At 46.6% G+C, this 24,807-nt stretch overlaps 1 protein-coding gene across 2 annotated transcripts; it reads left to right on the forward strand.

Moving 5' to 3' along the window:
• The first annotated feature begins 10,519 nt into the window (after positions 1 to 10,519).
• Positions 10,520 to 18,890, forward strand: LOC125728474 (neurexophilin-1-like). 2 transcript variants are annotated; one of them, XM_049005429.1, is made up of 3 exons: positions 10,527 to 10,610; positions 10,767 to 10,983; positions 18,109 to 18,890. In XM_049005429.1, exons 2-3 carry the CDS (start codon positions 10,930 to 10,932, stop codon positions 18,859 to 18,861), a joined length of 807 nt encoding a protein of 268 aa, XP_048861386.1. In that variant the 5' UTR covers positions 10,527 to 10,610; positions 10,767 to 10,929; the 3' UTR covers positions 18,862 to 18,890. The 2 variants fall into 2 exon arrangements, with proteins under 2 accessions (XP_048861385.1, XP_048861386.1); XM_049005428.1 differs by having other exon boundaries at positions 10,520 to 10,983.
• Positions 18,891 to 24,807: the final 5,917 nt, after the last annotated feature.

Below are 24,807 nucleotides of genomic sequence, written 5' to 3' on the forward strand. Positions count from 1 at the left end.
AAGCTTGCTGTTTCAAATTATCGCGCCCACGAGGAAGGTACTTTTTGCTGCAGTAAAAATTTCCAGCTGGGTAAACTGGTTAAATATAAAAGTCACTGGAGGCTGGAGATAAGGAGGCAGCCGATGAAATTGAACAACAAAAGCTCACCTCCGGCCCTCAGTACATATCTGCCTTCAATCTGAGATGTCTGGCAAGCGCTTCTCCATTGTTTATTCAAAGCGCAGCCCACCCATTTCCATGCTGATGTTTATATTTCATACAGCAAGCATTCATGTCCTGAATGACTAATACGGCCCAAGAGGTACATAGCTAACCCCAAACCTAATCACTTAAAAAAAATAAATGTTTCAGAATGTGAAGGACCACTGATCGGCATTTATAGTGTGACCCCCCATGTTTGAACACGCTTTTGCGCAGTGGGGGGGCACACCTGTGCCGCCGCAGCCTGACGGACGGAGAGTCGCGATTGTAGGCGACACCTTCCGAAAGCTAGACCTTCTCCCACGTCCGGTCTCTTCGCAAGGCTCAGACCAAGCCTTGGGCCTCCAACATACGGTACTCTCTAATGGCAATAAGAGACCGACGAGCTTCTGCCAGGGACTCTCTAATGCGAATCTGCATCCAACTCGGGGAGATTATCTGTCACCCTGTAAAAACAAGGTAAAAATAGCAGCACGGCCCGCAGAGTGCATCATAAATCAGGAGGAGCAAAAGGGCCCGATTATTTATTTACTTATTTATCTCTCGCCTCAGTTCAGCTGGTTCCCCTACGGTGACAGCAAGCCACGTCGATTTCACTGCATTAGCTGGGCTTCTCTGGCAAGGTGCCTTGGCGTGGGGTTGCTATGGCGACAGGCCCAGCGTGACACGACCTCACTCTCTCAGGTCCCCCTATGATACCCCTATGTTTTTTTTTTTGTTTTTTTACAATTCCTGGTCAGGGCAAAACCTGAAAGAAGACTTTGAAGGTCATGGAGATGTAGGTGCCATCGATTCAACAGGCCTGTGAAAAGATGATCCAACTTTAGAGGTTCTTGTCAGAATGACACCAGGTGTTGAATCATAAACAGAGAGACAACCAATCCCTGCTTAAGAGTTTTTAAGGGGGGGAGGAGACACTGGAGGAACCAGATCAGGCAGTAAATGACATCCCCATCCCTTCGGCATCAAAGGATAGACGTTGTCACCCCAGTAAGTAGCTTCAAAAGCCGAAACCTGTCCCCCGGTTGCACCCTGGGATCCCAAAGGATCAGCCTCCCTGCCCGAGTCCCTCTGCTCCCCCCCCCCCCCACCCTTTGATCCAGCCCTTTTCCAGAGATTATAAACCTGGTACCAATAGAACCTTTTTAACTTGTCAGGGGGGCCATTAGCTCAAACCTTAGATCATTGCATTAGAGCAGAATCGACATTAACCAGCAAGACAACGGACCCTAAACAAAACGGGGGGGAGGGTAGAAGGGGGTCACCTGAGTTATATTATAAAGGTAAAGGCCAATTTTCCAATCTAGGGTAAATCTAACCTGTTGATTTTATTTTGCCCCAATCAGTAGACATGTAGAACGTCCATTAATGCAGAAGGTCAAAAAGCATTAGAGGCTTTGGTCTAAAGCAGGAATAAGGGGATAATGAGGTTGTCTAATACATGTAATCAAATGGCTGAGATGCATAAAGGGGATTTTGTGCAAATACTGCCACATATATTAAATTAAAAATATGCTTAAAATGATCATGACCTTTTCAACTTCTGGATCCATAGCTTTAAAACTGATGTGTCTTTAGGTCAGTCTCTCAACTCAGCCCTCTGGGATATCCCAGACAGTCTACATGCCCGCTCCCAGCTCTCAGCGTGCCTGTAGCAAGCAAATCAAGAACATTGATACAAATGGGTACTATCTGGAAGTCCTGGAGGGTTGGGTTGAGAAACACTGTTATAGGTGAATTGGAGAGGTGTGCTAACGATTTCAGAGGAAAATCTGAAATGTCTCTGTAAAGACTGACATATTCAGTCATCACTGTCATGCAGAGGTGGCCATTTCAGGCCCAGAAAGTAAAAATCCACACCAAGATTTTGCTTTAATCAACAGATGAGTACTTTGTGACTGTGACTCTATATACTAAACCGGATGGGTTCAAAATGTTGGTCTAAATTTTTACTTTCTGGACTTGGATATGTCCACCACTGCTGTCATGCCATGCAGCTTGTGACCCCTTGAGATCCAAGCACTGCAAGTTTCAGCAAACCAGAGGCCAAGCTCATCTTCGCCTGCACTGCAAGTTTCAGCAAACCAGAGGTTCTTATATTATAATCACAAAACAGTTCTCAGTGGAACGGAGAAGGAAGGTGACATAAGTTTGGTTTCTCCATGGGAGGGGTCCATATTTCAACAGGCATGGAGAAACTAGTCCAAAGTCTGCATGAGTTCTTCAACGGCACCCTGAAGGACACAGCAGCACTCCAGGCAAACAGCAGGGAACTGGAGCCATGGATGATGGCAGTGTGGACAAATCAGGGCTGGCAGGGAAGTTCAAGGCCTGGATCTACCGGCATCATATCATGCCAAGAGTCATCTAACCTTTACTGGTCTATGAGGTTCCACTCACTACTGTCAAAGACTTTTCAAAGGAGGATCAGCACCTTTCTTCATAGGTGGCTGGGCCCTACTGTGAAGCCTGAGAAGAACCGCAGTGGGACGGGTGACTCATGAGACAGAGGTTCTGCAGTACAGAGATTCATCAAAGGTCCGCGGCTCACAGAGAAGCAAAGACTGGGAGGAACCGGAGGACGCAGGTCTACCAGACCAAGTCAGACCCAATGGTGGGATCAGTGGTTCCTGGACAGGAAGTGATTGGCAGGCTGAAGCAGGCAGCAAGGAAAGGTGCCAACGGGTCCAGAAGGAGGAACGTTTCAGAGGGATGATGGGGAGGCTGCAGCAGGGACTGCGGTAATCTTGTTCATGTCGGTTAATTCGGTTAGTACTTTCCCTAAGGTGTACAGTCATGGAATGTCCCCTTTAAAAAAACACGACGTCGTCGCATGCCTTCGCTCCACCCAATTAACATTAGACCATGTTCACTCTAAACAAACCGAGCGGCAACGAGCACAAACACAGAACCAACGAAACTGGCCTCAACTCAAGCAGCTCATACCTAGAAATGCCGTGTCCATCGTTTGAACACATCGTGGCGTCAGTGAAGACAACACCGAACAAAAAGAGGTCAAACGTAAACACTACAAAAAAAACAAAACAATTTAAGCGACCAAAAGCAACACCAGTATTTTACTTAAGAGAACTTGCTGTTTACTTCAAAACTAACGCGTGACGTACTTCACGATACGTTTTCAGTGTGTGCTTTGATTTCAGCTGCCCGAAATATCCAATAAATAGACATAAATAGTTTATCTGTGTGTTTCCTTAAATTTCAAAATCATAAAGATTTGCGACCCGTTCGAAAAAATATCCCAGCTTTAGTGGTTCAGGATATTTACTGCATAGAACTTGCCAGAAAACTATGAGGGCAGTGTAAAGACATTTTTTTAAATAAAAGAACATACAATGCATATTCATTATTAGCAATCGAGCTGAACGTTTGAAATGATCACGATATTGACTGGAAGTCGTACCACCCAGATCAACGCACGGTACACGATACACAATGTATGATCAATGCTAGCTGGGTCACCTGCAAGTGGGTCTATGATTGTAGCAATATCTGAAACACCCTACAAATCCCAGGTACAATCATTGATGCCGCATTGCAAGTTGTACGAATCATCAAACTATTATACCATAATAAGGATTGCCGATCTTAATTTCAAAAGCGAATTGTCTGGCGTGCGACGTAACCTTTCGTGCGCGAATGACGGATATCACAAAAACACAGACCCATCCAGTATCAAAGAATCAGAATCTTTAAAATGTCAAAATTCTGATGGTCTTCAGCCTTAAAAGTATGAGGAAATGGGTGAAAGTTAACGGTAATTGCAGGCTGTCATTTAAGACCTGGCAGTAATATATTGAGTTGGCTGATAATTTCCATAGCCAACTCCTACGTACCTCATGGAGACCTCATGGAGACCTCCACCGACCGGCTGTTCTCATCCCTTCCCACAATTAGCTGCCTGTTAAGGCTCAAGGCTGAGTATACGGTCCAGAGCTGCTTCAATTGGTACTGATGGTGAGGTGGGGGAGGCAGTATTGGGACCACGACAGGGGGAAATGTAACGGTAATCACTAGCATATGAGGCCTGACAGAAAATGTGAGAACTTTGTGAGAAGAGACACCAAAGGGGTCCTTCAGGACCCCGGCTGCTAGAGTTCCAGGCTTTTTTTATTGGGCCAAGAAGTGAAAACAGAGTACAGGCGCATGAAGACACTTCAGGGAGCAGTGAAACTCAGCCTGACTCGGACAGCGAGATCCACACACCCCCTCCCCCCGCCCCACCGCTACCGCTGATGTTAGCCGCTGTTCCGGCTACTCGCCCGTGCCTTCCCGCCCACATCCATCCCGCTCGGAGCCAGGACAATGACAGCCAACATCAACACTGATGTAGAGTCAACGGTAACTGTATCGGCCCACGTGGGGTGGGATTGTTCAGGGGCTGTCGGGGGCTTGTGCTTGCCATCCCAGCATCCCCTCGCTGTGGGCGAGCCCTGCGATGGGGCTGTCATTCACGAAGGCCATAAAAAGCTACATTACTGAGATTGGGGAAGGAATCTCATCCGCGTAAATTACAAAAGGACCCACAAGGTACTCTGAAGCCAATAATTCTACAATATATGAGCCAGACCACTAAAGTCCTATAAAAAGAAAATGTTGAGAAAAGAAATAAAATAACTTAAATCATGAGTAAATTACCTTCAGTGCTATACTGGCTTTTCAGGTTTCATTAAAATAATAACCAGTAATTCTAGCAATGGATTGATGCCCCATTGCTACGGACAGATGGATGGATGGATGGATGGACATACGGGTGGGCAGATGGATGGATGGATGGATGGATGGACAGACAGGCGGCGGGCGGATGGATGGATGGATGATGGATGGATGGATGGATGGATGGACGGACGGACAGACGAGCGGGCGGCAGGCAGACGGACAGATGGATGGATGGATGGATGGATGGACGGGCGGGTGGGCAGATGGATGGATGGATGGATGGATGGACAGACAGGCGGCGGGCGGATGGATGGATGGATGGACAGACGGGGGCAGATGGACAGATGGATGATGGATAGACAGGCAGCGGGCGGACAGACGGACGGACGGATGGACGGACGGATGGATGGACCCCTCTTCCCATGTCTGATAAGATCTGATAGATCACTGGAGAACCCAGAGTAGAAATACTATACAACAGTAAGTTAAATGCAGGAAAAGGTAGAAATAAGTTACATTTCTTTATTATTAATGGACGCCTCCAAGGGAGAACTGGCACAGAACTGGACCCTCCTCCCTGGTAAGTCAGGCCAGCTGTCGACAAGGTGGCTTCACCCGCTGGCTGGCCTGTCACTTACACATAACGACGAGGACACGCTGCCTCGTCAGCACGCTGAGCCTGAGTCACACACCGTCTGTCACCAGGCGGCGCCGGAACGGACAGCAGGGGTCCCTCGGACAGCAGGAGAATGGGCGATGTCCTTCAGAAGAGGCCTTCACTCCCCCAGCCTCACCACAGCTGTCACTCAAGTCAGAGAACAAAACCATGCCGTCCATCTGAGGCAGGTCCGGTGTAAGAAGGAAATGGCTTGAAATTTTCAAAATAAACACTGAAGTCACGGCGAGAAAACAAGCAGTCGGTGTCAAAAGTCAAACGTCCTGAGCACAGGACAATTAAGAGCTGTGAAAACAAAGAAATTAAGAGCTGAAGGAAACATGACGGAGAGCCCACAGTGACTGGGTCATTTGTTCGAAAGCGACTCGGCCGCGGTGGATTGAGAGGGGGCTTAATGGACAGGAAGATTGGAATGTGTGGCGCATTAAAAAGGCCCACAGAGTACTGGAGGTTCAACAGGAAGCTCACGATTGGTGGATTCAGAGTGATAAGAAAAGTGGCATCACCAGAATGCCATCTTGGCCATTTGGGTATATTGGGTGGGTACCAGCGCTCAAATTGCATCAGAGGTCTTTGGAGGGGGCAAACGTAAAGGTCTGGGGGGTGGAGATCTGTTTGAGTTGGCATTGTCCACCCATAGCATTTCCTCTGGATAGAGTTCATCTGTGTTGTACCAGTCCTGTATCCATCATCTTACAGGTGTTCTCAGCTCAGCCAAAATCGCCACAAAAAACACACAGTTCTTCAGGTCCCCTATAAAAAGGTCTTTCCAGAATTTCCTCACTGTGCCTGAATAACCAGCCCTGACTCCCGACTTCCAGTTGACCACTGGTAACCCGAGCTGTCCACATCACCAGCAAGGCTAGAACAGTTTATTTGTACAGCACTTTCTATACACAGAGGCCGTTCCAAGAGAACATGGCGGAACACAGCTCAATTTAATCACTATTTAAATAATATATTGAATGAGAAATAAACTCTGGAATCAGTTCAAATACAATTACATAAAATTGCAAGAACATTTAAGAGAAAATTACGGTACTTAAGCTGAGAAGCTAAAAAAAAAGGTACAAGAGGTGTGTCTGTAGTTTCAAATTAAAAATGGCTGCAGCTGGGACAGATCTCTTTCCCCAGTTTAACGTAGCAGCTAAATGTTGCCTCAATATGCTCAGTACACGTTGCTTCTTCCATTCCATTTTATTTACAGGAAAATGTTCTGAGGCCAGGAGGAAAAATGATCCATTTTGAAACCAATCAGACTGTAGAGGAGGCGGGTCCAAGCAACTACAGGTCACAGGACCAAGACATCTGATTGGTTGGTCCCATCTCCTCTACAATCTGATTGGTTGTCTGTCTGAACCAATCACTGTTCCTTCTACCTTCAGAACATTGACTTCCTCTAAAACTTCCATGAGCGCTTCACTGCACTGTTGCACATCTGGTGTCTATCGGTGTATTGTAATTGGTTCTTTGTATGGGGCGCAGCTGAACACACAGCCAATAAAATATCTTGAATCAAACTGCAGGTGGGACCCAACTACTCCACCTGCAATGGACACTCCAGCAGTGTCCCTCTTCCCCGTCCGCACATATTAATATTAATTTCCCGGTCAAACTTCTTAATGGCTGTTCATCAGTGACCCATTAAAAGCAATTGTCCGTTGATAGGTTCCCTCATGCAATAGATTGACCACAGTGACTGCCTGATACCAGCCCTGATAGTCATTTTACAATGTGTCACAACAACAAAAAATAATAAAACTGTACAATTTAACGCATTGTCTTTTGGTGGACGTGGTATAGCAAATAATACACAATTGTCGGCATAGTATAGATTTGTAATTTGCATATTAAACAGACTAAGGACATAAGCGCCCTCTTGTGGCTACCCAAGGTCCTCAAACTCGCTATAGAACATCAAATAAAAAAAAAAAACTCTCGAATTCTGAGGTAAGAATACCAACCACTGTAGCCCTCCCATACGTTGTATACGCTGAAACTACATCAAGTCACTCTGTATTAAATATAATCAGCCTTTGGAATCCCTGTACTACTTCCTTGATGAAGAATTCAAGTCTTTTTAGAGCCAACTCTCGGATTGTAGATTTAGAAAGTCACCAGGGGGCGCCATTGCCTTACGCATTGCTGTAGTTAGGGGCGGATTAGCGCACAGGCGGTTTAGTAAAATTATGGGCCCTGCGCTCAACAAAACACGAGGCCTCTCCACCTCGGGAAAAAATCTAACTTTTACAGTCGGCACTCCTCCCAGTTTATTGACTTTGTACCATTTTTAATTATATGTTCTCTTTCGGTTACAAAAATGTCCGACCCGTCTCAGCCTAGGGCCCCCAGAGAAATCAATCCGTCCCTCCTGTGAAGCGGTAGAATCCCTCAATTCAATTGCATTAAACATCAAAACAGGACAGTCGCTGAATCCAAGACATGCCAGAACAAACACACATATTAACTCAGAATGATATATTGGTTCTGGAGATGCCTATAAGCAGACTTTTCTCCACCGGGGCTCGTGAGTGTTAGATTTGGGCTGGAAGTGGCCGTGATCGTGCGCCTCGCTGCTTGTTTGTCCTCATTTGACCCCCCAGCGATCGTGTGAAATCCTGGCGTTTACAGGCGCGATCGGGCTCTAAACAATGGCGTTACTACGATTTATTACAAATTACACTAACGATTCTTGGAGGGTCAAAATGAATAATGAAGACACATGAAAAACACTCCAGGGAATAATGGCTTAATTTAATATAGCCGTACTAATGGCGTTAAGGGTACGAGTTTGTGCATTAAAGCTACACTATTGAATTTAAGCAGGCGAATTAAATAAGCTAAATCGGGAGGAGAGGCGGTGGAGAATGAAACATGGTAGAAAATGAAACATGGAGGATAGACAGTGAAACCACAATTGCTTTCTTTTGCCGGTAAAAAGAGTAACCTATTTCATCTCTTCAGCAAGCAAGAGCGGGTGGATTTCATCTGGAAATCTGTAGACCATTTGAAGAAGCCCCACTTCCTTCCCCCATGGACTCACTAGCGCCGATGACGATGCAGACTTTACCATCTCAAGCAAAGAGCTGCAGAAATGTTTGCATTGAATTCGTCGGTCATCTGACTCAGTTCCGACGCTTGGTTTTGTTTCAAATTCACATGAACACAATACCCCTGGCGCGCGCCCAGGGTGGGTTCCTGCCTGCGCCCGTTGTTCCCGGCATAGGGGATATTATCTTAATATTACGTAATTAACTACGCGTTACGTCCTTACATTTGATTTTGATAATGGTGCTTAAATCCGATTCTAGGAAAGACATTAACAAGCCACCAAATCAATATTATAGGGAAGGGCATGTAAGTGAGTGTATTGTCAGTATAGGTAGGTGGTATAAGACTATTAAAAGTTCGAATAGCCATTAAATATATTTTCTCAGCTATTTTTCTGACATTGAGTTCTGATTAGTGCAATAGTCAAAACAAGATGCTAACAAAATGACATTAAAACACATACATCTCTTGTTATTTAGTTGTCCTTCACACATAAGCCACTCCAACCGGTTATACTGTACACTGCTTTGTTAAAAACAAATGGCTCTGGCGTTTAAATATATGGAAAAGCTAACAGGGCGACAGTAAATTATCGCTCAGCATGCTGCTACCTCGTGGCCAAGAATGAATAACGCAGAACTTCTTAAATAAGTTATTTTATCGCAATGCTTAGTTTTGGCCGGGAGGGGGCAGCATGCCGAGAGAAGTATTTCTCACGGTTGGTTAACCTCTAAATAATGACACAATTTTAAATTACATCGTCTGCTCTTTTACCCACAACAGCGATAGACCTACTCGTGTTTAATTCGTGATAAAGGATACATTTACACTAGCAGTTTAAAATATAATTAATTTTGCGTGTTTAAACAAAAATGTATATTTTGATTGGTTTTAGTCTTCCAATCCACCTTGTACCAATCATGCTGTCATTTTTTTGCTCGGAGTAAAAACTTATCAAGAATTAACAATCCAGCGGCACTTCTAAGTGTCATGCAATCGCAAGATAGGCAACTGAATTCGTGATATTGCTGGACTATGACATTTTATTTTTTTTCTTCAACGAGAGAAGATTAAATTTAAATGGCATTTATTACACGTAGATCTCAATATATGAATATACAGCTTCACTGTGCACGATTAACTAACTTAATGGTAAAGATATAGGCCTACTAGCTTATGAAACTTCTAATTCATCTGTGAATTACGTGGAGTCACATTTAAAAAGAACTCATGTCTAAACGTAATATTTTCAAGATGGTATTACGTACGTTTATTCATAACGAACGATGAAATAAATAAAGCCTACATTTCTTTGTCGTGGATATCTAAGGACAGACTTTGACTCTCCTGGTCATTCTCATAGCCTATAAGTTAGGTCATGTATTACATTGTTCCGTTGACTGTCAGCGTCTTATCACTTAATTTATAAACGGCTAGATAGGGGTTAAAGCCGGACCAGGATTATAGGATACCAGTACAGGCATATATGGATCGGTCAATAAGAATCAAATTGCCATGGATGCTGTAAATTAGAAATATTTGTCCTTGAATTAAGAACATCTTAAGCCAAGAAACTAACAACCGAATATCCACAATTGAGGACCGACTATCCGAATAACCAGCCTTTAGGCTTTTTAAGTTCAGATATCTGTATGGTTTGACATTATTCGACTTAAAAGTTTTTTTCCGTTCACTCGCAGCAATTGCTTTGGGTTTAATGACAGTGCATAATGCGCACCTTGCTTCAGCCAGGCGAGTATTAAGGGATTGGATAGATGTTGTGCATGGACAAGGGGTACGGAAGAGAGGGAGTGGAGGGTAGAAAGAGAGGGAGAGAGAGACAACGAAAGAAAAAAGCGGGGGGTGGAGAGTAAAACTGGTTTAAACGCGAGTGTGAGTCAATAAGACTGGCGCTGTGACGCGGGGAGGAAACTCGACATGTAGAGAAGCTCGTCCTTTGGAACTAAAGTGACACGGATTGCGACGGGGAAGTTTCTTTTTTATGTAAAACTGCTTTATTTATTTAAGACACTTACATATGATAAGGAAACCCGTTCTCGTTTCCAGGAATGTGTGGTTTGCATTATTTTCTCCATTACGTTTTTTATGGATTTCCAGTATTCCTATGGTTTTACTGACAGATTGGGGTACTGCTGACAGGTGAATTGTGTAGGTATCCAGACGCCGACAGACGCCACTTTGCCTGCGTCGGACATGGGACCCTGTGCTTGGATCGGGGGCTACTTCACGGGAGGAATTGTGCAGCCCTGAATAACAGCTGGATCAGGCGACAACGTGAAAGCAGGGACTGCGCTCAGTGAAGATGCGTTACAACCGCGGCTTCGTCTTGCTGCTTTTAAACGGGACAGCTTGCATAGTAAGTAAGAACGTTCGCCCAGCTGCTTGTGTCTTAATATCAGCGCCGCTTGTTTGATTTACACCTACACAGCTTTTTATTAGTTCGTTTCGTTTCTTTAATTCTACACCCAGTCCGGTGTAGCTTTCTAGATTATTGTATTGTGGGTGTTGAACTGCTAATGGGTGCCGATCGCACGCATCTGCTGCACGCCGGCTACTGTAACCCTGTCAGGGACTTGATCACGGCTCCATCCTGTTTATGAAGACGAGATTACAACGCGCTGTATTTTTCACCAAGACTTGAAGGTTTAAAAGCCCTTATAGAAAAAAAATGTCCATTGGTTATGCCGGAGTTCATGGGTGGTCGTTAGAGACCTCGCAGTTATTCGGGATATTAATTCCTGGGTGAATAAGTTATAGTGTTTAGTACATTATTCCTGTTTTCCAATAACAAGAAACACAACTATCGTGTTAATGTTATATACGGTCAGAGAATGTAAACGATGCATTTACTTCAGCCGGTGGTCATTAGTTCTCTGCAAATTGCAAATATGCCATATGGACAATCCTCAGAATTACGATTGATTCCTATTTGATAGCACCTCTTTGTCCATGCAATTAGTGTTCCTTAATCAAAATGTCATCGATTCCTATAGTTCAATTTACTCTCGGAATTAATTCTGGGGTAATCGGTTTGGTGTTTCGGGAGCATGCAGTGAACACGCATAATATTCGCATCGTTCTTTCTATTAAAAACTGTTGTAAGTCATGCTACGAAAAATTATCAAAGAAATATACGATGCTTTATATTTATCAGCACTGGTTGGATCTGACAAACACATTTTATAATTGAATCCCCTATCAGAGTTTTATTTCTGCATTATACGATTTATAGGATTATTTTACAGATTAATTATCTTACAGGGTTACAATTGAATGATCAGATTAGGAATGTGCTTTTTGAATCTGTCATGCAAATAAGCAGGTGAATCCTTTAATTACAGCAGAGATGGAAAGTCCCTAGATTCGCTGTAGCAAAAATTAATTACAATGACACGAGGATAATATCCTTTAGATTTAATTACAAAAGACCCACAAGCAATTAAATCGAAGCACCGACACAAGCGAAGCAATTTATATACAAATATAAACACATCATGACAACCAAATGGGATCCATTTAAGTATATCTATGATTTATCTTTCATTCTAAGTAGGCTACAATTAGGCTACTAGTGTAGAGCTTTCTTTGACATAAAATAGTATGAAAGCGATATATTGCTCTGGACGGGTGTCATTGATTCAACATCCATTTTTGGGATTATAACTTTCAGAAAACTTTAAAAAGTATTTTACTTACTCACCTAGAGAAGATTATTATTACTGACTTCTCGGCCGCTTTCAAGTCGGGAACATCAGGCATGCAGTGCCACTTTGAAGCGACACTAATGGTGATATTATTTTTCATGCTAGCGGTCTACCGGCGTACTTTCGCTACCTAATACACGACACGCCGCTTAGCAGGTCGGAAATCTCCCGCAGCGGGGTCCGCCGAATGCGCCAGCCAAGCCGGCCCTCATCTCCCGGTCAGAGGACCATTAATCGGTTGCCTCACAGAAAACCGAATTTAAGCAGGAGAAAAAATAAAATAATGCACCTTTAAAATATGCTGACGAATTAAAGTTAAGAACTTTCTATACGGCAGATAAGGCGCTCCTCACCGCATTTTGTGTCGGGCATTTTAGCAGAAATTCTTCGAGAAGGAAAATTAAATAGGCTGTAAAAATATATAAAACAGCCCCTCAGGCATAAACACCAAATAATAAATGAATGTAATGTCATTTCCAGCAAATGCCCACAGGTGATGAATACATTCCCGTTACTGCACTTAGATTTGTTGATGATTCATGTACAGACCCACAATATCTCTGAGGGGGAAAAAAAATATCTGTTGAGGCAGCACATATGGAGGTGAGAAACATTGGTGTCTGGATTAGGCAGCAAAAAGGAAGCTTAGAATTTGGGGAAACCTGAAGGGAGATGAGATCTGACACTCGGATTGGAGAAGACGGCAGGACGGCTTCATGCCTTGCCCTCGCCAAGCGTGTTTGTAAAGGATGAGGAGCCAGGTGCCAGGAAATGTACAGAACTGGAAAATCCTGGGCTTGTGGATCAGGGCTACAGAAGTCCTCGACCCACTGATGTACTCCTGGAGCAAGGATGAGGGCTGCAACAGCTCCTGGGAGAGGCCTGAACTTTAAAGTCCGACTTGCGGTTCCACAAAGGCACTTGCCCGTAGCAGCTACGACGGTGGGGGGGGAATCGATTCGGCGATCGATCTGCAAGGTCAGACCGGGCCTTTTTGCGGCTGAGAGACACCGAGTTTAACCTGATTTCACCGTGTCCCCTCTCTGAAGCTCTCCGCCCGCGCACCCTCTCCAAGAATGCGTACACCTTGCACCATCTTCATGGTCAACGGGCTTGATTTGCCGCTGAGCTCAGAATGCACCCTCCCCACCTCCACACAGGGGAAAAAAAAAAAATTCGGATGAATCATTTCCACGTCAGCTATCCCCCCCGTGCGGCTTCTAAAAGGCAGAAGCACCATGAGGTTCCTCAAGCCAAACTATCGATCGTAAATGCTCCGTCGTGCAGAAGGCTGGCTGTGTAACTGGTTCGCGGTCCAGAGTTCAGATGCTGGGACGGTTTGCCGTTTCCCGGTCCCCTCAACACTCGTCATCCCGATTCTCGGCGCGCGGAGGGCACAGCCTGACAGGGTTAGCGCTGAAGCTTATTCTGCTCATCCTGCCCCTGAAACGTGTGGAAAACTTATTAACTTACTTCCTAACACAAACCTCCCCTGGATGAAAAACCCCAGGAATCTCCGCGGGCCTGACTGGAGTGTGATCACGCCTGGAGCAGAAACGCCGCTTCAGGTACTGGGAGAATAAAAAAAAAATTCAAAACAAGGCAACAGCTGTGCAGATCTCTGATTGGACGAGGTGTTATTTGATGCAGTACGTAGCCATCGCAGTGTAAGACATCCAGGCAATGCTGCGAATGCTGATTTCAGAAGGTCAGCACCTCCACAATGCTCCTGTCCTACCATGTGTGCTCGCTCACATAAAAAAAAAAAAAGTTGCAGAATCTGCCATTTCCTCTAAAATTGCCGTGACGACAACGATCTAACACGTACCATGACTGTGCAACCACCCAGAAGTTCCTCGCTTGTCTTCTGTCCATGAACAACGTTGCGTGCGGCTCAGCATGTGGAGGATGCTGCGGTCGGAAGGTCGTCGGTTCAAATCCCACAGTTGGCAGAGTGATGTCACTGTCGGGTCCTTGAACCCCAGTAGCTCCAGGAGCTGAGACTGCTTTCCCGTAAGACAATGCATGTTGCTTCGGATAAAACCAACTGTTAAAAAATGTAAACATTAATTCTGCTGAAGCAGAAACCCCCAAATAACACCTACAATGTCCCCTGGACGCATATAGCTCACCTCAGGCGGGACTGTTCTGTCAATAAAACCCAGAGTAAACTCATAAGACTTTCCCAGGGAAATAAAAGAGCTGGCAGCGAAAAGGCAGGTTGTCTGTTGCTCATGCAGATCAGCAGGATCTGAAGGACCAAGGGATGGAAGGTGATAGCCTTGACTGTCACTGGGCTCCACACTGATGAGGTGATGTTGAATTCCTGCCTTAAATGGGCATGAGGGATCCTGTTATACACTACAAGGGAGGTAGTGCGGTCGCCTCAAAACCGGTTTGATAGCCCCTGAAAACGTAAACTGCAGCAGGTCATGAATGCATCTGAAATTGCAGGGATACACACCATAGACCTGGGGAGATTGGGTGGGGGCTACATGCCTAATGATGAAACCACTTTGCTGGCCCCAGGATTTGAACTGGTGACCTTCTGGTCACAGACATAGCATCCTAATCCAATGAGCCACACATTGGCTCTATCTCAGGGGATGAACACTGATATCACATCTCTCTGGAAGCTGGTACAAAGCTGACTGCATCCATCATTCTTGGGGGGGGGGGGGGCACAGATAGAGGGAAACAAAAGGAGATGTCTTCCCCCAAACCCACCCTATACCTTCTGTCTCCAAATTACCATGGTGTGCAAATTCCCCCAGACCACAGTCAGGTCACAGGAGAGGGTGGGTCACAGCCTTGAGCACCTTTAATAGCTCATTACAGAAGCTCTGTATCGCTGACATGGAGGAATCCATCTATCTTGGACATCATGGATGTTTCACCTGGTGTGTTTGGGGGGGGGGGGGGGCTGTCGGGCAGTTCAGCCTAACCATGACTCATGAGCGGGCACCCCCGCCTTCGTTCTCCACAGTCTGTCCTAACACATCCTCCATGTGGGAAGTGGGGTAACCACTGGCCCGTTTCGGCCCAATTTAACGAACGCAACACCAGTGGCGGGATAACGAATCCAGACTCACTCGGGCCTTGCCGACGGCAGGCCTGGGGTGGTGCAGACCAGCACGCGGTCTCCAGGACGCCCCCTCAAGCCGCCTTAAATCATCCCAGAAAATCTTAAGCATCTTCTTTCTCCTGAAATTACTTTTATTCTCCTCCCTTTTTCCCCCCGCTCGCCCCGCCGCGGAATAATTAGTCAATGGGCAGCAATTCGCCAGCTCTAATTGCGTATTAAAGGCGAGATTCGGCAGCTGTGGGAGGACGGTGTCTGGCACTGGGGGGGGAAGCGGCGAACATGTGTCATTTAAAGAGAGCTTGGGTCTTTAATTAAAAATTGATGTCATATTAGCGATGAGGTTTTCAATTAGGAAGATCGGCGCTGCCAATTCAAGAAAGTCGTCTAGCCGTCTACATTTTAAGGAGGATGTGATTTATTCTCTATATTTCATTTCTTTTTAGTATCAATATATTCCTATTCATTCATTCCAACCACCATCCATCTTCCAAGCACGTATCCAGTACAAGGTCACTGTGATTCCTATTCAGTGTTTCAAAAACGTCCAAAGAACAAACGATACACACTCAACATTTTATTTTGTACACACATGGTAGCCTTACGTTTTTGTAATACTGTTACTTTTAAAAGGTTTTCAATCCGTACAGTACTTTCGTGCATTTGGGAGAGTATCCCCCCCCCCCCCCAAGCTCCACGAAGCCAGTGCCAGAGTTGTGCTTCCGTTACTCCCATCGGCCATTTCTCCAACTGGGTGAATGTCATTGGACGAGCAGAAGCGAGAAACCTGCCCACTGAGATATGTACTATTGCTCTGGTCCAATCATAGTCCTTCATTGACAGTAAGAAAATGCTGATTGGGTGGTTTTAAGGGACATTTACGGCCAATTGGCTGTAAGGGACCCATAGGAGTGACACCTTCTCATTTCTGACCAGTACCACTTATTCCTGTTTCAATTCCATCACGCTTGTAACCATCGACTCACTTTAATACGTTACTTTTCCACCAAACCATTTTGTTGTCGGCTGTTGTGTAAATCTGGGTTATTGCTTTTTTTTTTGCCCACAAATATCCATTAAGGCCTGCTACAGCGATGCCAGAGCTACTTCTGCTTCACCGTGAGTGATGCCTCTGGGCTCCATCCGCCAGTTTATCACCCGGGTTCCCCAGCACTGACAGCCTGCCAACGAGATCCGCGTCAGAGGATCGACTCTGCTCCCTGCTCACCTGCACTACCCCCCCCCATATAGCGAGGCGCGGCTGCTCCCAGCCCCAGTTCCGCTCCAGTGCTCGTCTGCTTTTCCCATGGGAGGCTTGGAGGGGGCCAGGCAAAGGCATGGAGCTGATGGGCAAAATCCAGGAGCAGCCCAAACCTGCTCATTTTTTCATGCAAAATAGGGCCCCCACAGGACCTCCACACAGGGGTTATTCCTGGGTTCTTTAAGGCAGAGGGCGGGGCATTTGAGGAGCTATAATGCATACAGAGGGGCAAACTTTATCATTAACCAATGATATGATTTGAATTATTGATTGACAGGGGAAGGGGCACTCTGAGGGCCAATCAGCATTCAGCTTTCTGGTTTCATGAGCCGAAACGGCGTGCTTGTCATTAGTGACGCGTTGCTTTGCACTAACGCCAGGGAAAAAGCATGTCTGAATAGCTTAGAATCAATACGCCTACCGCTCCTTACTTCTGAGTCATTAACGAACTGCAGACGGTCTCGCAGGGAAAAACACTACAATCAGAATATTCTCCCTGAGGTACCCTGCCAAGCATGGCATTGCATCACCTGGCAAAAGCAGAAGCAGGTCTGCTCCCATGCCGTGGCCGTGGGCTTCTTGTTTTGGGACCTCAGCTCGGCGGCTCAATGGTGTCACTCCCCCTTCCCCCCGCCCCAATTATTGGAATGATTATTGAACCTGTAAATAGCATCAATTCCTGTGCCTGTAGTAGTTCCTAGGAGGGGTGGGGGAAGGTCTTAGCGTGGGAGTGGTTATAGCAGTGAATCTAACGAAGGTCTTTCTCTTGAACCTTTGAACAAATTGGCCAGAGACAGGCGTGTTGACACACAGGGTGTGAGAATAACAGCCAATGGATGTCTGGTCTAAGGCGCCTACACTGCTGTCAATAAAAGGTTCAGCCGAACGCCCCCTCCCCCCTGCCACAACATACCTTATGTATTTGTGAAGGTGGATTAGCTTCCGGCTCCATGAGGGGCCCAGACAGACCCAGAAAGCAAACCACTCAGCCCGACTGCCTCCCACACAGGCCTCCGGTGCTCCTTTCAGACTCACAATGTAGCTCCTCCGCCTCCCGCCCTCCTCAGCGGCCCTCCACACTTCCCACGGCACAGAGCATCTACCACCTAATAGGTCATTAGCATTCAGTAATCCTCCATTACTCCCACTCTCCCTCTCTTCGCCGAGCGCAGGGGGTCGCCTTCCCCAGCTGTTTGAGCCAATCTTTCCACGAACAGCCCGAGCTGCGTCTTTTAAGAACTTCAGGTAGCTGAACTAATAAAGGTTTAAAGAAACACAATGGTGACCTGCGCTTGGGTACGTTCTTTCACGTAGACCTACCAGGCCTTCCTGTAACACAGAACACCACAGAAACAGCCAGTAAGAGGCTTTACGTTATATTTTGGTATCTCTGCTGCCTCTTATTTACTTTCTCCTACCCATTTTTATCTCCAGCTGGCCCTTGGACAGGAAGACCCCTCTCCGAGTTTCAAAAGCTCCCCGAGCGAGCACTCCAAGTCGGTGGGAGTCTTGGACGGGCCCAGCCTCTCTCCGCTGAGCCGGTGGATGATGCACAGCAAGAGCCGGGCGGCCAACACCACAACACTGGAGCTGCCGTACCGTGCTCCCGTGCCCCTGTCCAAGCAGGAATTCTGGGAGATGCTGGGTAGCGAGGCGCAGCCGGACTCCACCGCCTCACGCACCAAACGCCGGCCCATCGTCAAGACAGGCAAGTTCAAGAAGATGTTCGGCTGGGGAGACTTCTACTCCAACATCAAGACGGTGCGTCTGAACCTGCTCATAACAGGCAAGATCGTGGACCACGGCAATGGGACCTTCAGCGTCTACTTCCGGCACAACTCCACGGGGCAGGGCAACATCTCCGTCAGCCTGGTGCCGCCTGTCAAGGCCGTGGAGTTCGACCTGGAACGCCAGAGCGTGGTCTACCCCAAGGACTCCAAGATCTTCAACTGCCGGGTGGACTATGAGAAGGTGGACCGCAACAAGAAGACCTCGCTTTGCAACTACGACCCGTCCAAGACGTGCTTCCAGGAGCAGACGCAGAGTCACGTCTCCTGGATCTGTTCCAAGCCCTTCAAGGTCATCTGCATTTACATCTCCTTCTACAGTACGGACTACCGTTTGGTCCAGAAGGTCTGTCCAGACTACAACTACCATAATGAGATGCCCTACCTGCCCTCAGGTTAGAGACGGGGAGCAGCTCTGGCAGGGCGGGGCCAAGAACAGCACAGCACCCAGAAGGGGAATTCTCTAAGAAAGGATTTCCACACTAGACCGAAGTCACATTCGATTTTACATTCTCATCTTATCCAGCATTATTTATTCATTCAAATCAATTGACAAATAGCTACTTATTCCTCTAATTGTATTTTATTTCCACAACAGATTCTATTCTCCTCAGAAGTATTCTTTTGACTTTTTTGTATATTTTTTTACTCGATGTACGTACGGTTCGAGAAAAGCGCCAACATACTTCAGAAGACGAGTAACCTTTTATAACAAGCGACGAAAGGAGATCCAGCACCCCCCCCCACCCCCCCCAACAACCTGCTCATAATACATTATGTCAAACGTCTTTTACTGTAATGTGTGTCGAAGAAGTTGAGTATTATGCAACTGTTGTGTAGGCTACACTATACAAACTTCAGGGGACATTAGCGGCAGCCTCAAGTTAATGTACCAAGTCATTCTGCTCCCCCCCCCAGCCCCCATAGATGTGCTGGGTTGAGCTCCCATGAACATGAACTGGGTTGAGCTCCCATGAACAGGTCGAGGTAATAGCACGCTCCGTCTCGGTTTACCTTCGCGTGTAAACGGCGGTAGTAGGTGTCCGGAGCATTGCCCGCATTAAAAGAAGAAAAGAGGACTCCATCTGTGATGCAGTGGGCTCCACTTTCATTCCATCGTGTCCTTGCGTATACTGGAGGAGTTCTGAAAGCCACTCACATTAAAAAATAAAAAAAAAAAAAAAAATTGGGGAACCGAGATATGGAGTATGAGAGACACCTCTGGTTTTATAAGGTCCAGTAATAGCCTGCCTGGACTCTATTGGGGGAAAATGAAGAATCTATGAAAAGCCTGAACTTCTCGGGTACCATAATACATGTGTGAAAGGAAGCCAGATTCTTTATCTTTTCCATATCACACAAACACATGATTTATGCACCTTGAACCTCGTATAAGACATTGCCAATATACTATATAATTTAGGGCACAGACAATAAAAGTATTTTTAAATTTATATTTCTGCAAAATAGACATGCTTGATCACAGAGACATAAATGACGGCATTTGTATCGCTTGATTGAGTTTTTTTTTTAAGGAAATAGTACCGTTTTAGAATTTCGTTGTTAGTTTCTCAGTGGCACAACGATGATTACGCACTTTATATTACAGCTATTTATGGCCGGAATGTGAAATCTCTAAAACAGAGCTGCTGAGCCGGTCCTTTGAGATCCCCAAACAGTCCACATTTTTGCTCCCTCCCAGCTCCCTACTGGGACATGGGCGGCCCAAAAACGTGGACTGTCCGGAAGTTCCCCCAGGATCGGGCTGAGAACCAATGCTCTAAATCAAACATCCAAGTAAAACACGGTACAATTTCAGTACCTTGCTCTAAGTTCCACCACTGCTCATTAATCACACAAGATGATAGGTCAGACACAGCAGCCCCTGTTATTTTGTTTGTGGGTTTGTACCACAGCTGTGAACTCTGAAGGGAAACTCCTGTTGTACCTTGGGGCAATAAACCACATAAAAGTGGTTTATGTGAATAAATTTGACACAGAGCTGTACAGATAGGTGGCAAGTAAAGCCAGAAGCTATGCAGTTTTCCCCAGAACAGCAAGTCACTGGTGCCACAAACCACAGTGCAGGTTGAACACCATCCTCTCCAGTGAGGCTTAGCAGGACTCAGTACAGAGTCAGTGATAAACTGTGTTTACAGTGATACTTGGGGTCTAACCTAAAGCTAATGTACGCAACTTAACCCACCAATTAAGCACAGTCAGCTAAACCAAGACAGCACCAAGCAGCAGAGGGATCTCACATGGCCTGCCACTACTGCCAAGCTCCAGCAGGCCACGTGAATGCACTGACTCCTAGTTGGTTGACTCCTGGCAGCATTTTGAATAGCTCCCCCTGTTTGAAGGGAGGTGGTAAGACAAAGAAGAAGAAGAACGGGGGAAAAAAACAATTGCTCTGTTTCACGTGGTGAGGGAACCATTGAGTCAATTCATTATCACTGATATAAAAGATCATACTGAGTTTTAATGCAAAATAATGCATTGTGTTAATTCTCACTTTATTTGATTTAAAGGCTTAAATCTATTTTGCATCCAAACTGTTTTGTTTTCCCCGATTAGACGATGTGTCATTTGAAATGGTGAACAATGGCGTCGGTCCTTGTTGACTGAAGACTGTTTACTAATTCCCTTGTGGAAGCCAGGCATCACACAGTCCTCTGCCCTGTCAGCAGAGGGCAATGTGGGCAGTAGCATACAGGGTTTTGGTAAAACGATCACAATCAGATAGGAGGAGGGGCTGATTGCAGTGCACTGATTAAGCAGATGTACTTACGGACCCACACCTACACTCCTACCCTGCCCCTGGGGTAAATCCAGCTAGGAACCCACCCCCCACCCCCTCCCCATATGACAGAAAATCCATTCACCCTGGATGGTCAGAATATATGTGACATATCGACACAGCAGACAGTCACATCATTCACGTGAAACTTTACTCCCACCACAACCAAACCACGAGCAGAAGGCTGTATCCTCCAATCTAAAGAGGGGACAGCCAGGCACTCCCGACCAATCCCAATGTAGCAGACGCTAAGAGGGCATGGCCCAAGCACAACGGAGTGGGGGTGGGGTATCGACGGTAACAGAGGCCAACTGACACCGCCTCGCTAATATGCGGTGGGTCGATTCAGCGCAATACAGTAAAGAGCACTGTAATGTCCCCTAGCATCTATGGTTCTGAATAAAGTTGTATTTCAGTGTCAGTTATGGTGTCCAGCTCTTTTATTTCCATTATAAAGTTACGGGGGACTGAAATGAAGGTCACATCATGGACATCACCGCGTCCCCTCAGGTCTGAGGTCATGTGTCTCACATCAGCGTCTAAGGAGCTCCTCAGCTCCAGGTGAATTTGTTCTGGTCCTCTTTGGTGAGACCTTTCAGACAGTGATTTGAAAGCGCAGACATGGCCTTCATTTGCCATGATCAGAACACGCCAGGGGCAGGACTGGATCGGAGCACCGCAGATTAAAATCTGGGAGTTCTGAAATGCGGGGAGGGGCATTCACGGGCCATGCACGACTCCTCCGGCAACTTCATTAATTAGAGATTACCTTTATTGTGAGATTCCCATTCCTTGCAAAGATACGGTTGACGTTAAACCCCCCCCCCCCCCCAACCTCTTAATTCCCAGACGACGGCTAACGAGGAAACCAGTTCAAACATTCAGCTGCCTGCATTCTTAAAGAAAAGAAATGAGAATAAATAAAAATTTAAAAATCAATCTGAACGAGGCTGCTGGCATCTATACGCCCCCCCCCCCCCCCCCCCCCCCCACGTCGACACCCCGGTCTTGTCAATCCACTTCCCCCCTTTCTAATAAAGGGACGACCCGCCTTAGGATAACTAGGAGCTGTTGAAGGAACGGAGGAAAAGGGGGATATTCGAGTGAACGACAGACATAACGGAATAACTGATCGGTAACAATATTCCCGTTCAGAATAGGATGAAGGGAAACAGGCCTCAGGGAAATCTGGATTACAGCTTTTTCCCCAGAGGATACGGGATGTTGAGCAGAACTATGCGGGCACATAGATTTTAGGCGAGTGGGAGGTTTCTGTGCATGATCTGATTGGCAGAATTAACTGAAGCCACATTAAACAAAAGGGGTAGTAAGCAGGGGTAGGGGCGATTCCAGTATATTTTAAGGTGGGGGCATAAGAGGAGCCATAATTCATACAGAGGGGCGACCTTATCGAGCCAATGATATGTTTGAATTGGTGAGTGACAGGGGATGGGGCCAATCAGCTTTCAGCAGGAGCCAATGCCCCTGTGGCTCCGCCCCTGTACATACTCCCGGGCAGGGGATCTTTAAAGCTGGTGAGCCCACTGAGCAGCCGGCCCTTGAGCGTATCTCCAGGAGAAAAGCGAGTCCAAGAGTAGTAGCATTACAGGCTGCATGCAAAAATATTCTATTTAAAAAATCCTGTGGGCAGCAATTATGGGTAACACTACCTGGAAAAGCGAGTCGGTCTGGAGCTAGATATTAACATATTCATACCGGCTGAATTTAAATATATGCATTTCCTTATTTTTTTTTTTGCTGCGGTCACCTAAGACACGAAATAGCCACAAAAGATGTTTCGCGCTCTTGTGTCCGAAATGTCTCTCCTTCTGCAGGACTTGAATGGCTGAACAGGGGGAGAGAAGCTCCCAACGGTCCACAAGGCCATGGTGCATGAGAACGTCAGAGATTACGGACGGAGGGAGGAAGCAGCACCGTGCCTACACGCCTGCGGGGGGCGTGAGTGCACGTGTCCACAGGCCTATGGCGGAGGGGGGGGCCTGAGTGGAAGCCCATAACTGCCTTCCGTCAGCCACTGAGGGGTGGGGGGGGGGGGGGGGGAAGGACCCCACAGCTGCCAGGATTATTATATGCTGTCAGTCACCAACCAGTTTCATCCACCTCCCACTAGCAGGGTTACTAGTAGGGGGAGAGCTGGGATAACTGGGGCCCTAAAAAATTTGAAACGTATTTGGACTGGGGGGCCCAAAAAGTCTAGTGGTGCCCCTGCCGGCTGGATTAAAGCAGGCCAGGGTGACCCCCGATCTCAGCCGTGATGGGTCCCGAAGCCTCGCCTCTCCCCTCGCTTCTGATCACTTTTTACATTCATCCAATGGGCTGCTCGTCTGCAAGTGAGGCAGAGGTGCCCAGTGTGGGGGGGCTGAGTGACAGCCGAGGCCTCTGGGCCGTGACCTGCTGCCTCAGTGTATGCAACTACATCCCAGGAAAGGAAGGGAGGAAAGTCCTGCAGAAGAAGGAAAGGCAGAAGGCAGGGGTGACACTCGAGCTGCAAACCTACCGGAACATTCCACAGCACCTGCCCACCATTTCCCACATATTTATTAATGCACAATTATGCATTCCTTTATCGAAATCTCTATTGTAGTGAAAAGAACAATAAAAAATAAGAATGATGAACCCAATAAAATCATAAATACAAATTATATTCCAAATTCTAAATTCTCTGCCGCCCAAATAGAATAAATCATAATTAAAACAAGGAGTGATTTAAGTGGTGACAGGGAGTTTTAATATGCAAGAGAAGCTGGTATTTGGCCAATGACGCTTATAGTTCCCACTAAGCGGTGTCCAGATATGCGAAAAAATGGAGAACTGTTGTTCACATCCTCCTGGACGCGAAGTCCTACCAAAAACTGTTTTAACTGCTTAGTTAGACCAAACCTAGTAAACCAAACCCGGGAACGGATGAACGTGTGTGATTTAGGGAAATGCCGCGAGGTCCTATTGTTACCTGTCACCAGTGGACCAGACCTCTCCAAGGCTCATTCTGGGGAGTCCCCAGACATTCCCAAACCGGCTGAGACACGTATGCCTCCAGCATGTTCTGGATCTCCCCTGGGAAGTACAGTCAGTGGGATGGGGGGGGGAAAGCTCCCTTGGGAACCGTCCCACCTGGCATCCTCACCCCGTCACAGGGAGAGTCCAGCGACCCCGCGAAGAGACCTCAATTCCAGCCGCTCGTACCCGCAGCCCATCTTCTTTGGGTCATTACCCACAAGTCTCCACCACAGTTGGCAACAGGGCCATAGACTGGAGGCTTCCTTAGTGTTTGCAGTCACCCACCATCCGTGACTTTGCATGTTTTATCTTTCCTCCGGTTCCCTCCATGGTTGCTCCCTCTGTCGTTATCAGGTAAATATGAATTGCACCAGTGTGTAACACCTGGTATAAGAAACCGGGGAGCAGGCAGAAGGCAATTGGCCACTAGAGGGCGACACGCTTGATCTATCTGTGACCTGGCGCCACCTTCTCTCCCCCCTCCCCCGGGCTGCCACCCTCTGTCGGACAGGGATCCCAGTGGGGGTT

The sequence above is a fragment of the Brienomyrus brachyistius genome, unplaced genomic scaffold, assembly GCF_023856365.1.
Source record: "Brienomyrus brachyistius isolate T26 unplaced genomic scaffold, BBRACH_0.4 scaffold290, whole genome shotgun sequence".
Taxonomy (NCBI): Eukaryota; Metazoa; Chordata; class Actinopteri; order Osteoglossiformes; family Mormyridae; genus Brienomyrus; species Brienomyrus brachyistius.